Source organism: Oncorhynchus nerka, linkage group LG8, assembly GCF_034236695.1.
Source record: "Oncorhynchus nerka isolate Pitt River linkage group LG8, Oner_Uvic_2.0, whole genome shotgun sequence".
In the NCBI taxonomy this organism is placed as follows: domain Eukaryota; kingdom Metazoa; phylum Chordata; class Actinopteri; order Salmoniformes; family Salmonidae; genus Oncorhynchus; species Oncorhynchus nerka.
The window spans coordinates 4,403,791-4,420,966 of record NC_088403.1 but is presented as its reverse complement, the minus strand read 5'-3'; the positions used below and the strand labels follow the sequence as shown (position 1 = coordinate 4,420,966).

The window sequence follows — 17,176 nt, the reverse complement described above, 5'->3', positions numbered from 1 at the left end:
AGACCTTTACTCAGACCAATAAATAAGTATTTATAGTGCCAGTTGCTTGTCAACATGTTACGCCATTTACTTCCTATCTCATTAATCAATAGGCAGGCATAGCCTAACTAAATGTGCACCAACTCTTTACTTCCCATGTCCCACTGCGCCACCGTGTGGCCGCATACCCTCCCTACAGCACCCGCTGTGTACAAGTAGCTTGCGACGTAGCGCAGGCGTCTCACTGTCAATGAAAGAGGCTCACTCACGGCATACCAGACTTGAGTACAGTGGGAAACCCAGCATACACAGACACACAATTTAACTACGAGGAGAGCCGAACCGGAGATACATTTACAATTTAAAAGGGTTAGATTTGAGAGGCTTGCAACTCAGGATGGCTACCGAGACAGCCTCTGTTCTTCTGTCCCCCATCAAAACGTGCCTTCTTCTACTTTTGGGTGGTTTGATGTCCAAAGCTGCGCAGGAGCAGCAGGGAAGTTTGTACATGTGGATTGATGCCAACCAAGCCAGAATCCTAATTGGTAAGTAGCGTTTATTTTTCAATGAATCCAATGTTACAGTGTCACTTGAATTAGCTTATTAAAGAAATAGAAATACATAGAAAATATGTATTATAACTTTAACTTTAAAGGTTAAAGGGTTGAGTTACATACACTGTAACCCCTATTATATTGGACTGAGTTCAACTTTGTAGACACCCCCATGCGCTTCCGCGTGTGTTTTTAAATGCTCTTGTTGAAATGTCAGTGTGTGTTATTGTGCAGGTTTCGAGGAGGACATCTTGATCGTGTCAGAGGGAAAGATGGCTCCATTCACAACGGACTTCAGAAAGGCCCAGCAGAGGATGCCTGCGATACCTGTCAATATCCAGAACGTCAACTTCACCTGGCAAGCTACTGAACAGGTAGGAGACGGTGATAGAGTCACATTAGTCTATAGGCCTACTTTCATTTGAAAAGAGGAAAATGTGTGTATTGGATTCCATCTATTGTAATACTTTTAGTGGTCATCGATAGGCTTTATCAAAGGCTATTGATCTGAGAACATGCGCGTAATTGTAGCCGGTGCGCAATGCGGTGACTAGTGCGCAATTCTATATGGCGATAAGGCTGCAAATCATTTTGTTTTTATAAAATAATGATAAAGGTTGTTTTTCTTATTATTTTGAATCTATAGGTTAATAGCCAATGTTTAGTATGCATTGATTAACCACATTATGCATTTAAAAAACGAACTTCAAATTAAGAATGTCTTTGAAATTATTGTCTCGGTAAAGATCAATAAACTAGACAAGAGCCACTGACTATCCCCCACACTTAAAACCTTCATTCAAAAACTAGTCCACATTTCTTCTGAACTATTGTTTCTCACGCTTTCCCTACATCAAAGGCTCAATTCTGATCAAACAACCTCGCAATTTTGAGGTTTAAAGAGAAGCCTATGCGCGCGGTAGCAGTAGATGATTGATTTGAAAAGAGATTTAGCTTGAGCTCTCTGACCAGTTTCCTTTTTTTAATATTGTAATTCCCATCTCTTGCGGTATTTTACACGTCGGTGTCGTGGACCTGCCGCCACGGATCAAAGCGCCGGGGCGCCGCCAGGCCGCATCTAGGACATGTGCAAAACATCTGGTCCATCTGCGCTTTTGAAAACATTGGTCAAATTCTCAGACGCGTGCCAGACCCATCCCGCGTTCTTTATTGGAACTGAGAAGGAGAAGAAGGTTCCATTTGGAATCGCTTTTTTGCAATGAGGTCCTTGTTCATAAGCTTTGTTATTAAAACAGCTCTGGGAATAACAGTCAGTGAAGTGGCAAAATTATATTATTTATCTACACAAAAATGCCTTTCAAACAAGTCTTCTCTCTCCTATAAGTGATTTGGTAACCTACTGTTGAGGCCACTGGACAATATTGACATTTATGTATAACACACATAAAACGGTTATAAACTATTGATGGTAATCATGTAATGAGGATGCAAATGTACCCTCTTTTATGTTCAAAGACATTGAGCTTCATGAAGACTTCACAAGGAGCCTAGGCTATATTTATTTATGTATTTATTCATTTATTTATATACAGTACCAGTCAAAAGGTTTGGACACACCTACTCATTCAAGGGTTTTTCTTTTTCTTTTTTTTACTATTTTCTACATTGTAGAATACTAGTGAAGACATCAAAACTATGAAATAAGTAACCCAAAAAGTTTTAAATCAAAATATATGTTATATTTTAGATTCTACAAAGTAGCCACTCTTTGCCTTGATGTCAGCTTTGCACTCTTCGCATTCTCTCAACCAGCTTCACCTGGAATGCTTTTCCAACAGTTTTGAAGGAGTTCCCACATATACTGAGTACTTCACTATGCTGTCCAACTCATTCCAAACCATCTCAATTGAGTTGAGGTCGGGTGATTGTGGAGGCCAGGTCATCTGATGCAGCACTCCATCACTCTCCTTCTTGGTCAAAAAGCCCTTACACAGCCTGGAGTTGTTTTGGGTCATTGTCCTGTTGAAAAACAAATGATAGTCCCAGCGCAAACCAGATGGGATGGCGTATCACTGCAGAATGCTGTGATGGCCTTGCTGGTTAAGTGTGCCTTGAATTCTAAATAGATCAGACAGTGTCACCAGCAAAGCACCCCCACACCACCACAACTCCTCCTCCATGCTTCACGGTGGGAACCACTCATGCAGAGATCATCTGTTCGACTCTGCGTCTCACAAAGATACGGCGGTTGGAACCAAAAATCTCAAATTTGGACTCATCAGACCAAAGGACAGATTTCCATGTCTAAAGTCCATTGCTCGTGTTTCTTGGCCCAACCAAGTCTCTTCTTCTTATTGGTGTCCTTAGTAGTGTTTTTTACCTTTAAGGCCTGATTCACGCAGTCTCCTCTGAACAGTTGATGTTGAGATGTGTCTGTTACTTGAACTCTGTGAAGCATTTATTTGGGCTGCAATTTCTGAGGCTGGTAAACTCTAATGAACTTATCCTCTGCAGTAGAGGTAACTCTGGGTCTTACTTTCCTGTGGCGGTCCTCATGAGAGCCAGTTTCATCATAGTGCTTGATGGTTTTTGTGACTGCACTTGAAGAAACTTTCAAAGTCCTTGATATTTTACATATTGACTGACTTTCATGTCTTAAGGTAAAGATGGACTGTCATTGCTCTTTGCTTATTTGAGCTATTCTTGCCATAATATGGACTTGGTCTTTTACCAAATAGGGCTATCTTCTGTATACCAACCCTACCTTGTCACAACACAACTGATTGGCTCAAACGCATTAAGAAGGAAAGAAATTCCACAAATCAACTTTTAAGAAGGCACACCTGTTAAAACTAGTTGCTCCTACCCTCTACTTTTTTGAACATTTTGTTAAAAATCGCGCAACATTTCAGCGCCCTGCTACTCATGCCAGGAATATAGTACGTTCATATGGTTAGAATGTGTGGATAGAAAACACTCGGACGTTTTTAAAACGGGTTAAATCACGACTGTGGCTATAACATAACGTGCGTTACATCGGAAAGCGCAGGAAAACCTGATCACAGAAAATGGAAATAAATATCCTTGCGCCACTTCCAGCAATTGTTCACAGTGAGCCGAATTAGATAAGACCGAGGATTCAACTCCCACAGCATCCCCATGTTGTCTAGAGTCTTGTGAATTGAATCATCTTTGATTCTTGGTTGAACCGAATCAGGGAACCACTTACCTCCAGTCTCCGCCCAGATCATTTGGAAGAGCTCTCTCGTGAAATTTTTCCAAGACGACAGCTAATGATTTTTACATCGCCTCCTGATGATTTTTATCGCTTATTAACGTTTACTAATACCTAAAGTAGCATTACAAACGTATTTCGAAGTGTTTTGTGAAAGTTTATCGTCTACTTTTTGAATTTTAAAAAATGACGTTACGTTGTGAAATCGCTGTTTTTTTCGTTTATCACACAGTCTACATATAACGATATCTTGGCTTTATATGGCCCGATTTAATCGAAATAAAGACCCAATAGTGTTTATGGGACATCTAGGAGTGCCAACAAAGAAGATGGTGAAAGGTAATGACTGTTTTCTATTTTATTGTGCGGTTTGTGTAACGCCGAAATGCTAATTATTTTGTTTACGTCCCCTGCTGTGCTTTTGTGTTGTAGTGTATTGGTGCATGCTATCAGATAATAGCTTCATGCTGTCGCCCGAAAAGCATTTTAAAAATCTGACTTGTTGCCTGGATTCACAACGAGTGTAGCTTTAATTCGATACCCTGCATGTGTATTTTAATGAACGTTTGAGTTTTAACTAATACTATTAGCATTTAGCGTAGCACATTTGCATTTCCAGAGTTTAGTTGGGACGCAAGCGTCCCGAGTAGAGGGAAGAGGTTAATTAAAATAATTCCAGGTGACTACCTCATGAAGCTGGTTGAGAGAGTGCCAAGAGTGTGCAAAGCTGTCATCAAGGCAAAGGGTGGCTACTTTGAAGAATATAAAATATATTTTGATTTGTTTAACACTATTTTTGGTTACTACATGATTCCATATGTGTTATTTCATAGTTTTGATGTCTTCACTATTATTCTACAATGTAGAAAATAGTTTTAAAAATAAAGAAAAACCCTTGAATGAGTAGGTGTGTCCAAACTTTGACTTGTACTGTATATATATATATACGTATAGGGGTTGCAACCCCCCCCGAAGGCCGGGCCCCCAGATAGCATATGAACCAGTGGAGGCTGCAGATGGGAGGGACGGCTCATAATAATGTCTGGAATGGAGCCTAAATGAATCAGGAATGCAGGGACGGCTATACCATAAAGGACCCCTGTTTATGTCCTCTTTACATGTAGTGCAACAAGGCCACTCCTAGTCTGGAAAGTTCTCTACTTTTGGTAGATTTAAACAAACAATATTGAAATCACCATTGTCACAACCATAAACTGTCAAATCCATCTGCCTTATAGAATATGAATTTTGGATATAAAATATGTTACATTTAATTATGTTTGTGTTATACCACTTGAGTAAAAGAAAACTCACTTTTGTTGACTCCGTAAAAACATGAACTCTTTCAGAATGTTGTCTAATGTCCGGGTGGGAACTGTTTTGGTCCACCAGACACTCACTGGCGTACCAGACACCTGTGGATCACCCTCAAATCAAAATCAAATCAAATGTTATTTGTCACGTGCGCCTAATACAACAGGTGTAGGTAGACCTTACAGTGAAAATGCTTACTGATGAGCCCTTAACCAACAGGTGTAGGTAGAATGTACTTACTGATGGGCCCTTAACCAACAGGTGTAGGTAGACCTTACAGTGAAAATGCTTACTGATGGGCCCTTAACCAACAGGTGTAGGTAGACCTTACAGTGAAAATGCTTACTGATGAGCCCTTAACCAACAGGTGTAAGTAGACCTTACAGTGAAAATGCTTACTGATGGGCCCTTAACCAACAGGTGTAGGTAGACCTTAATAACCAACAGGTGTAGGTAGACCTTACAGTGAAAATGCTTACTGATGAGCCCTTAACCAACAGGTGTAGGTAGACCTTACAGTGAAAATGTTTACTGATGAGGCCTTAACCAACAGGTGTAGGTAGACCACAGGTGGTGTAGGTAGACCTTACAGTGAAAATGCCTGATGGGCCCTTGTAGGTAGAAAGTGAAAATGCTTACTGATGAGCCCTTAACCAACAGGTGTAGGTAGACCTTACAGTGAAAATGAAAATGCTTACTGATGGGCCCTTAACCAACAGGTGTAGGTAGACCTTAATAACCAACAGGTGTAGGTAGACCTTACAGTGAAAATGCTTACTGATGAGGCCTTAACCAACAGGTGTAGGTAACCAACAGGTATAGGTAGACCTTACAGTGAAAATGCTTTACTGATGAGGCCTGGTGTAGGTAGACCTTACAGCCTGATGGGCCTAACCAACAGGTGTAGGTAGACCTTACAGTGAAAATGCTTACTGATGGGCCCTAACCAACAGGTGAGGTAGACCCCTTAACCAACCAACAGGTGTAAGTAGACCTTACAGTGAAAATGCTTACTGATGGGCCCTTAACAGTGAAAAATAACCAACAGGTGTAGGTAGACCTTACAGTGAAAATGCTTACTGATGAGCCCTTAACCAACAGGTGTAGGTAGACAGGTGTTTACTGATGAGGCCTAGGTGTACCTTACAGTGAAAATGCTTACTGATGAGGCCTTAACCAACAGGGTGTAGGTAGACCTTACAGTGAAAATGCTTACTGATGGGCCCTTAACCAACAGGTGAGGTAGACCTTAATAACCAACAGGTGTAGGTAGACCTTACAGTGAAAATGCTTACTGATGAGTCCTTAACCAACAGGTGTAGGTAGACCTTACAGTGAAAATGCTTACTGATGGGCCCTTAGTCCTTAATAACCAACAGGTGTAGGTAGACCTTAATAACCATGAGGCAACCAACAGGTGTAGGTAGACCTTACAGTGAAAATGCTTACTGATGGGCCCTTAACCAACAGGTGTAGGTAGACCTTAATAACCAACAGGTGTAGGTAGACCTTACAGTGACCTGATGAGCTCTTAACCAACAAAAACCAACAGGTGTAAGTAGACCTTAATAACCAACAGGTGTAAGACGACAGCCAAAATGCTTACTGATGAGCCCTTAACCAACAGGTGTAGGTAGACCTTACAGTGAAAATGCTTACTGATGGGCCCTTAACCAACAGGTGTAGGTAGACCTTAATAACCAACAGGTGTAGGTAGACCTTACAGTGAAAATGCTTACTGATGAGCTCTTAACCAACAAAAAAATGAACATAAGAACACGATTGTTTAAGAGCCCATAAAACGACAGCCATCTTTTATTCAAGGCAGGGGACCCGCAATCACTGTGGGCCCATGCGAATGTCAACGATGTCTATTTATTTTTATTTTTTTAAATTAATAAATAATATTTACAGTAACCCTCCAAAAAAAAATAATTCATAAACCGTTTTAATTTCCGTATGTACTAGGAAGCTTAAGTGTCTGTTTCTTGGGCTTCAGGAATGTGACTGAAACAGTGAAAAGAAAACAGTATAAGGGGATATCAGTGAACAAACGCCGTGATCGAAGCTACGAAGACGTCAGTGCAGTGAGTGAAGTTTACTCAGGTGTTCAAAAGCCCATATCAGACCGAGAGCCTAACGCCTCTTAGGCAAGCCTAGTTCTTCTACGAGTTTTAGTTTAGAAAACGATCTCTCCGCGGCTGCGACATGTATGAAAAAAACAAAAAACAAACAGAAAACAGCTTGGTTGCCGTAGCAACATCAGGGCAACTGGGCGGAAGGGAGTTTAAGTACAGCAGTTCTGTAAACGTCGTTAATTGAGACTCTCATTCTCCTTAATTGCTGGTCTCCACACGTTATGGAAACACATGAACCGTATAGGAAGCTCTGGGGACAGGTCATGTGGATACTGAACAAGACAATAAATTGGCAGATGCACACAGATTATCATCTTTAGCAGACAACAGTTCTTGAGGGACTGAACCACCAAAAAAAAACAAAAAAAAAGATTTGGTTCATACCGATGAACCGATGTTTGAGTTGTGTGGTTGCAATATCAACAGTCCCTTATCTCTGGTACATCTTGGCATGCATCATTCAAGACTAAGTTTTAAATTGTGTACAGCCCAATGGACCTATAATACACAATGTCCTCTGGAAAGACTGTCTGGAGTGGCAATACTCAGTATAGAAAACAGTCGGGCCCGCAACCTAGACCTATTTATTTATCTGTTATTTTACCAGGTAAGTTGACGGAAGGTTGCAAGTTCGAATCCCCGAGCTGACACGGTAAAAATCTGTCGTTCTGCCCCTGAACAAGGCAGTTAACCCCACTGTTCCTAGGCCGTCATGGTAAATAAGAATTTGTTCTTAACTGTTAAAAAAAGGTCAAATAAATGAACACGGCATAATGAAACAATCCATAGTAAAGCTCGTGTTTTGAGGGACTGACTATTATTTGGCATTAATAGACTAGTTTTACTCACAACTTTCTACCCAAGCTGGGAGAGAGCGCGAGGACGGCTCATGTCATGCAGGTTCAGGTAGCATATACAGGACATTTGTATACCTTACGGGGTCCATAGAAACTACGTTACGACAGCAGACTTTGTGGCAGGTACATTTTTTTTTTTTTTTTTAAATCTGCCAGCCACTCAGATTTTTTAACCAGACTGATTTTTTGTTGTTGCCATAGTGTGTACAAAACATTATAAACATCTTCCTAATATTGAGTTTTGCAAACCTTTTTTTCAGAACAGCCTCAATTCATCGGGGCATGGACTCTACAAGGTGTAGAAAGCGTTCCACAGGGATGCTGGCCCCATGTTGACTCCAATGCTTCCACAGGGATGCTGGTCCCATGTTGACTCCAATGCTTCCACAGGGATGCTGGTCCCATGTTGACTCCAATGCTTCCACAGGGATGCCGGTCCCATGTTGACTCCAATGCTTCCACAGGGATGCTGGTCCCATGTTGACTCCAATGCTTCCACAGGGATGCCGGTCCCATGTTGACTCAATGCTTCCACAGGGATGCTGGTCCCCATGTTGACTCCAATGCTTCCACAGGGATGCCGGTCCCATGTTGACTCCAATGCTTCCACAGGGATGCTGGTCCCATGTTGACTCCAATGCTTCCACAGGGATGCCGGTCCCATGTTGACTCCAATGCTTCCACAGGGATGCCGGTCCCATGTTGACTCCAATGCTTCCACAGGGATGCTGGTCCCATGTTGACTCCAATGCTTCCACAGGGATGCTGGTCCCATGTTGATTCCAATGCTTTCACAGGGATGCTGGTCCCATGTTGACTCAATGCTTCCACAGGGATGCTGGTCCCATGTTGACTCCAATGCTTCCACAGGGATGCTGGTCCCATGTTGACTCCAATGCTTCCACAGGGATGCTGGTCCCATGTTGATTCCATGTTGGGACTCCCATGTTGACTGCTTCCACAGGGATGCTGGTCCCATGTTGACTCCAATGCTTCCACAGGATGCTGGTCCCATGTTGACTCCAATGCTTCCACAGGGATGCTGGTCCCATGTTGACTCCAATGCTTCCACAGGGATGCTGGTCCCATGTTGACTCCAATGCTTCCACAGGGATGCTGGTCCCATGTTGACTCCAATGCTTCCACAGGGATGCTGGTCCATGTTGACTCCAATGCTTCCACGGGGATGCTGGTCCCATGTTGACTCCAATGCTTCCACAGGGATGCTGGTCCCATGTTGACTCCAATGCTTCCACAGGGATGCTGGTCCCATGTTGACTCAATGCTTCCACAGGGATGCTGGTCCCATGTTGACTCAATGCTTCCCACAGTTGTGTCAATTGTCTGATGTCCTTTGGGTGGTGGACCATTCTTGACACACACAGGAAACTGTTGAGAGGGAAAAACCCCAGCAGTGTACCATACCCTGTTAAAAGGCACTTCAAGCTTTTGTCTTGGGGTATAATTAATTAATTATTATTTGATGAAATATAGAATTTTGGCCTTTATTACTATAGCCCATAGAAATGCATTTGATTACATATATCATAAGGAATAAGGTTTTGAAGTGTCTGTCCTATAACTAGGAGATATAAGAATGCTCAGGAAGTATATACAGTATATTCTTTTATTGGCACGAAACTACCTCCATACTGCCATTCATTTTCTTTAAACCGTTACCAGGTTCCTTCAGACGAGTCACCTGTAACACCATCGTGTTCGTGAGAGTCTCATCTTTCCATAAAGTGGTCCTATTAGTTTTGTAGGCCAAACCGTTCTGACGCTACAGACGGGTTGTGAGAAGACTGATTTGGGGATGTCTCCTGTCTGATGAACAGGCGCTCTAGCTTTTCCACCTTTCACCGCGGATGCGGAAGTGCGACATAGGCGTATGCGGTGGATTGAGACGTATCAAATGCAAAAAAATAAAAATAAACAGATATCTCTATTTTTTTAAATTGATGGGTTTTGATGGGAATTTTGGGGTATTATTGTTAATTAGATCGACACACGGCTGCGTCAATCGACTGTCAAGTATTAAGGGACGGGCCGTTACCGTGGTAACAGCACTCTGTGTCAGCGTCAGAGGAGAAGATGAGAAGCTCCGTGTCTCTTCACTAGCAGCAGAGAGTTGCAGCAAACTCTAAACTAATTGAAAAACAACCTAGCATGTGAACAAAAAACGATGGAACTAGCCAAGAAACACCAGGGGCTGAAAGATCTGATAGACTGGTTGTTTCTATTGGGGATTTTCAAATGAATCATTTTCCTATTTTACTCATGTTTTTTAAAACTTTTATTTTTTTATATGTCTGTTTTGAGTAACCGTTGTCAACTCAGTCACCGATGGAGTCAATATTTGTGTTATTCGGGAAAAATATTTGAGTCTACTGCACTATGCCACTGCAGAGTGACAAATCATTTCTGAATCATGACTGAATGGTAATCTAGAAAGGGTTTAAAGGCACCAGTATTGTCCTCTGAAAACACAAATAAACCATCATCGTTTGATTGTGGAATTTTCCCCCACATCCATAGAAGATAGGAAGAGAGATAGGAAACACTGTCTGTCCATAATGACACACTATTCTCTATAGAGTGCACTACTTTTACATCCATAGAAGATAGGAAGAGAGATAGGAAACACTGTCTGTCCATAATGACAACTATTCCCGATATAGTGCACTATTCATCTAGAAGATAGTGCACTACTTTACATCCATATAAGATAGGAAGAGAGATAGGAAAAACACTGTCTGTCCATAATGACACACTATTCCCTATATATAGTGCACTACTTTTACATCATATAAGATAGGAAGAGAGATAGGAAACACTGTCTGTCCATAATGACACACTATTCCCTATATAATGCACTACTTTGATAGAAGATAGGAAGGAGATAGGGTGCCATTTGACACATAAACTTTTGACCAAGCAAGGAATAGGGGTGCCATTTGGGACACAACCCTTGTGTTGAGAGAGCATTGTTCCCTGCCACATGAAGGGGCTGTCTCTGTCAGGAGGAATCCCAGGGGCCCCAGGGCCACGCGCTACATTGTTATTAGGTCACAGAGCCATGACCTCACCGCTCCTGGGTGGGAGGCCCTGGACCACAGTGCCATTCCTTCTTCTAAAAAAATCACCCTCTTCTCCTCCTCCTCCCCTTCTCCTCCTCTTCTCTCCCTCCTCTTTCCTCTCTCCCTCCTCTTTCCCCTCTTCTCCTCCTCTTTACCCTCTTCTCCTCCCTTCACCTCCTTCTCCTCCTCCCCTTACCCTCTTCTCCTCCTCTTTACCCTCTTCTCCTCCTCACCCTCTTCTCTCCTCTTTACCCTCTTCTCCTCCCTCCACCCTCTTCTCCCTCCTCTTCACCTTTTTACCCTCCTCTTTACCCTCTTCTCCTCCTCTTTACCCTCTTTCTCCTCCTCCTCTTTACCCTCTTCTCCTCCTCTACCCCTCTTCTCCTCCTCTTCACCCTCTTCTCCTCCTCCCTCTTCACCCTCTTCTCCTCCTCTTCACCTCTCTTCTCCTCCTCTTCACCCTTTCTCCTCCCTCTTCACTCTCTCTCCTCCTTCTCTTCACCCTCTTCTCCTCCTCTTTACCCCTCTTCTCCTCCTTCTCTTACCCTCTTCTCCTCCTCTTCACCCTCTTCTCCTCTTCACCCTCTTCTCCTCCTCTTCACCCTCTTCTCCTCCTTCTCGCCGCCCTTCTCCTCCTCTTTACCCCTCTTCTCCTCCTCTTTACCCTCTTCTCCTCCTCTTCACCCTCTTCTCCTCTTTACCCTCTTCACTCCTCTTCTCCTCCTCTTTACCCTCTTCTCCTCCCTCCCCCTCTTCACCCTCTTCCTCCTCTTTACCCTCTTCTCCTCCTCTTTACCCCTCTTCTCCTCCTCTTCACCTCTTCTCCTCCTCTTCACCCTCTTCTCCTCCTCTTTACCCTCTCTCTCCTCCTCGTCGCCTTCTCCTCCTCTTTACCCTCTTCTCCTCCTCTCTTTACCCTCTCTCTCCTCTTCCTCCTCCTCCTCCTCTTCACCCTCTTCTCCTCTCTTCACCTTCTCCTCCTCTTTACCCTCTTCTCCTCCTCTTTACCTCTTCTCCTCCTCTTCACCCTCTTCTCCTCCTCACCCTCTTCTCCTCCTCTTCTCTCCTCCTCTTCACCCTCTTCTCCTCCTTTACCCTTCTCCTCCTCTTTACCCTCTTCTCCTCCTCTTTACCCTCTTCTCCTCCTCTTTTACCCTCTTCTCCTCCTCCTCCCCTCTTTACCCTCTTCTCCTCTTTACCCTCTTCTCCTCCTCCTCTTTACCCTCTTTCTCCTCCTCCTTTACCCTCTTCTCCTCTTCCCCTCTTCACCCTCTTCTCCCTCTTCACCCTCTCCTCCTCTTCCGCTTCTTCTCCTCTCCTTTCCCTCTTCTCCTCCTCTTTACCCTCTCTTCTCCTCCTCTTCACTCTCTTCTCCTCCTCTCCTCTTCTCCTCCTCTTACCCTCTTCTCCTCCTCTTCGCCTCTTCTCCTCCTCTTTACCCTCTTCTCCTCCTCTTTACCCTCTCTCCTCTCTTCACTCTCTTCTCCTCCTCTTCACCCTCTTCTCCTCCTCCTCTTCACCCTCTTCTCCTCCCTTCACTTCTCCCTCCCCTCTTCACTCTCTTCTCTCCTCTTTCCCTCTTCTCCTCCTCCCTCTTTACCCCTCTTCTCTCCCTCACCCTATTCTCCTCCTCTTTACCCTCTTCTCCTCCTCTTCTCCTCCTCACCCTCCTCTTCTTTACCCTCTTCTCCTCCTCTTCACTCTCTTCTCCTCCTCTTTACCCTCTTCTCCTCCTCTTCACTCTCTTCTCCTCCTCTTCCTCTCTTCTCCTCCTCCTCCCCTTCACTATTCTCCTCCTCTTTACTCTTCTCCTCCTTTCCCCCTCCTCCTTCTCCTCCTCACCCTATCTCCTCCTCTTTACTCCTCTTTCTCCTCCTCTTCTCCTCCTCACCCCTCTTCTCTCCCTTTACCCTTTCTCCCTCTACTCCTCTCTCCTCCTCTTACCCTTCCTCCTCTTCACCCTCTTCTCCTCCTCTTCACTCTCTTCTCCTCCTCTTTACCCTCTTCTCCTCCTCTTTACCCTCTTCTCTCTCCTCCTCTTCACCTCTCTTCTCCTCTCTCCTCCTCTTCACCCTCTTCTCCTCCTCTTTACCCTCTTCTCCTCCTCTTCACTCTCTTCTCCTCCTCTTCACTCTCTTCTCCTCCTCCTCCTCTCCTCACCCTCTTCTCCTCCCTCACCCTCTTCTCCTCCTCTTCACTCTCTTCTCCTCCTCTTCACTCTCTTCTCCTCCTCCTCTTCACCTCTTCTTCTCCTCCTCCACCCTCTTCTCCTCCTCTCTTTACCCTCTTCTCCTCCTCTTCACCCTCTTCTCCTCCTCTTCACTCCTCTTCTCCTCCTCTTCTCCTCCTCACCCTATTCTCCTCCTCTTCACTCTCTTCTCCTCCTCTTTACCCTCTTCTCCTCCTCTTCTCCTCTTTACCCTCTTCTCCTCCTCTTTCACCCTCTTCTCCTCCTCCTCTTTACCCTCTTCTCCTCCTCTTCACCCTCTTCTCCTCCTCCTCTTCACCCTCTTCTCCTCCTCCTCTTCACCCTCTTCTCCTCCTCTTCACCCTCTTCTCCTCCTCGTCGCTCTTCTCCTCCTCTTTACCCTCTTCTCCTCCTCTTTACCCTCTTCTCCTCCTCTCTTACCCTCTTCTCCTCCTCTTCACCCTCTTCTCCTCCTCTTCACCCTCTTCTCCTCCTCGTCACCTTTCTCCTCCTCTTTACCCTCTTCTCCTCCTCTTTACCCTCTTCTCCTCCCTCTTCTCCTCCTCTTCACCCTCTTCTCCTCCTCTTCACCCTCTTCTCCTCCTCTTCACCCTCTTTCTCCTCCTCTTTACCCTCTTCTCCTCCTCTTTACCCTCTTCTCCTCCTCTTCTACCCTCTTCTCCTCCTCCTCTTCACTCTCTTCTCCTCCTCTTTACCCTCTTCTCCTCCTCTTCACTCTCTTCTCCTCCTCTTCACTCTCTTCTCTCCTCCTTCACCCTTCTCCTTCACCTCACCCAGACAGAAAGAGGGACAGAAAGAGAGAGAGAGGGATAGAAAGAGAGAGGAGGAGAGCGAGAGGGAATGAGAGTTAGAGGAAGGAGAGAGGAGATGGTTATATGGGCCCTCTCTTTCCCTGAGTTCTGTTACCCCCTGTGCTTCAAAGGCAGCTCATGAAGCTTAGGAACAAAAGCCTGGGGTACAGCGCCGCATGGTGGAGAGTTATCTCCTCCTCTTACTCTGGTTCCTCCTACCATTCAGCTCTTTCTCCTCCTCACCCTCTTCTCCTCCTCTTCATCTCTTCTCCTCCTCTTCATTAGCCTACATATCATATCTCTTCCTTTCTCTCCTCCACCCTCTTCTCATGTATCTGCCCTCTTCCCTTCATCAAACTTCTCCTCACCCTCTTCTCCTCCTCTCACCCTCCTCACCCTCTTCTCCTCCCCTCTTTACCCTCTTCTCCTCCTTCCTCTCTTCTCCTCCTCCTCACCCTCTTCTTTTAGTTCTGGGTTTCTTCTCATCTTGCCTTCATCCTTCTCCCTGTTGTAGTGGTTTGTGTGTTTCATGGATGGGAGAATTCTCTTTATCCCAGTAAAAACAAAGAATCCCATACATGAACACCATTGAGACTAACCATCCACCAATAAACTGTAAACTTATTTTAGTCAAAGTAATGACCAATTTCTCTTCCTGACATCTCTGAGCATTACAGAGAGAACGGACCCAGACTTTACACACACACACACACACCTTGAAAGACTGTCCCAGAATTTAGACATCCACACAAAACTCACACACAAAGCATACAGAGATCGTAATCCAGGTAATGGCATGTCATTGGGAGAGAGGGAAGGAGAGACCAGGCCATTTAGAGAGAGACCAGCAGGCCACGTAGCAGACCTGCAGGCTATTTAGAGAGAGAGAGAGACCACATCATTTAGAGAGAGAGAGAGAAGAGACCACAACATTAGACAGGTTGCACCACGCGCCTTAGAGAGAGAGACCACAAACATTTACAGAGACCATGTCACATGAGAGAGAGAGACCATGTCATTTAGAGAGAGAGAGAGATACAGAAAGAGGGCCCTTCTCTTTCCTGAGTTCTGTTACCCCCTGTACTTCAAAGGCAGCCGGCGAAGCTTAGGAACAAAAGCCTGGGGCATGAAAGGCTGCATGGTGGAGAGTTATCTGTGTTGGTTATTACCATTCAGCTGCAGGATTAGCCTCCTCTTCCTCTGCCCGGCTTGTGTACCTTTCCCTTCATCAAACGCTTTGACACTGGGAAGCATTCACTGCATAGAGGGAACATCGGCAGTCTCCCCTTTCCTCTCTCCCCCTTTCATCTCTCTGTTCTGGGATCTCCCCCCTCCCTCCCTGTGTGTGTTCTGTCATGCCTCCCCCAATCACATGACAAGAGAGACCACATGTCATTTAGAGAGAGAGAGACCACATGTCATTTAGAGAGAGACCACATGTCATTTAAAGAAAGACCACATGTCATTTAGAGAGAGAGAGACCACATGTCATTTAGAGAGAAAGAGAGAGAGAGACCACATGTCATTTAGAGAGACAGACCACATGTCATTTAGAGAGAGAGACCACATGTCATTTACAGAGAGACCACATGTCATTTACAGAGAGAGAGACCACATGTCATTTAGAGAGAGAGACCACATGTCATTTAGAGAGAGAGACCACATGTCATTTAGAGAGAGTGACAACATGTCATTTAGAGAGAGAGAGACCACATGTCATTTACAGAGAGAGAGACCACTTGTCATTTAGAGAGAGAGACCGCATGTCATTTAGAGAGAGAGACCACATGTCATTTAGAGAGAGAGACCACATGTCATTTAGAGAGAGGGACCACATGTCATTTAGAGAGAGAGACCACATGTCATTTAGAGAGAGAGACCACATGTCATTTAGAGAGAGAGACCACATGTCATTTAGAGAGAGGGACCGCATGTCATTGAGAGAGAGAGACCACATGTCATTTAGAGAGAGAGAGACCACATGTCATTTAGAGAGAGAGAGACCACATGTCATTTACAGAGAGATGACCACATGTCATTTAGAGAAAGACCAATATGTCATTTAGAGAGAGATGTCGTTTTCTGCAATTTAAAAGAGACCACGTGCAATTTAGAGGAAAGTCATACTAGAGAGAGACCACATGTCATTTAGAGAGAGATAATTATTAAGGCTGTTTAGAGAGACCACATGTGTCATTTAGAGAGAGAGAGACCCATGTCATTTAGAGAGAGAGACCACATGTCATTTAGAGAGAGAGACCACATGTCATTTGGGGAGAGAGACCACATGTCATTTAGGAGAGATACCATTCATTAGAGAGGGAGACCACATGTCATTTAGGGAGAGAGACCACATGTCATTTAGAGAGAGATACCACATGTCATTTAGAGAGGGAGACCACATGTCATTTAGAGAGAGAGACCAGATGTCATTTAGAGAGAGACCACATGTCATTTAGAGAGAGAGACCACATGTCATTTAGAGAGAGAGACCAGATGTCATTTAGAGAGAGAGACCAGATGTGCCGCGTCTTTTTGGGAGAGGAGGGTCAACACACAGACATTATTTAGAGAGGGCTACAGTGTGTACTAACACAAACTCACTGTGCGACAAACAAACACGTATATGCATGCAAGCACACTAGCACGGACACATCCGGGGTCATCAGCTGTTCTCCATTCGTGTGTGTGTCGCAGGCAGAGTACTTCTATGAGTTCCAGACACTGCGCTCCATGGATGTGGATATCATGGACAACCCCACGGTCAACGTTCCTCTCCTGGGCTCTGTACCACGTAGGCCCTCAGGTGAGACAGGAGCTGGTGAATCCGTGCTACCCTTCTCAGTGTTGTTGTTTATTGAACACATGAGACGGAACAGCAAACAGGAAAGAGTGGAGGAGTTTGAGTCAGCAGCCCAGCGCTAACCGCTAGACCACGCAGGTCACTACAGTGAAACAGCTTGAAATCAGTCGTGAAATCTGTAAAAATAGCTTGAAATCAGTCACAATAGCTTGAAATCAGTCATAATAGCTTGAAATCAGTCATGAAATCTGTCAA

The 17,176-nt window shown here is 44.6% G+C and overlaps 1 protein-coding gene across 1 annotated transcript in view; it reads left to right on the top strand.

The window, feature by feature from the left end:
* Positions 1 to 253: 253 nt before the first annotated feature.
* LOC115115274 (wnt inhibitory factor 1-like) overlaps positions 254 to 17,176 on the top strand; it is a 70,290-nt gene continuing 53,367 nt past the window's right edge. The window contains 3 exon segments of the mRNA XM_065021181.1: positions 254 to 524; positions 768 to 907; positions 16,816 to 16,924. Of these exon segments, the coding sequence (XP_064877253.1) occupies positions 377 to 524; positions 768 to 907; positions 16,816 to 16,924 (397 nt within the window). The 5' untranslated portion in view covers positions 254 to 376.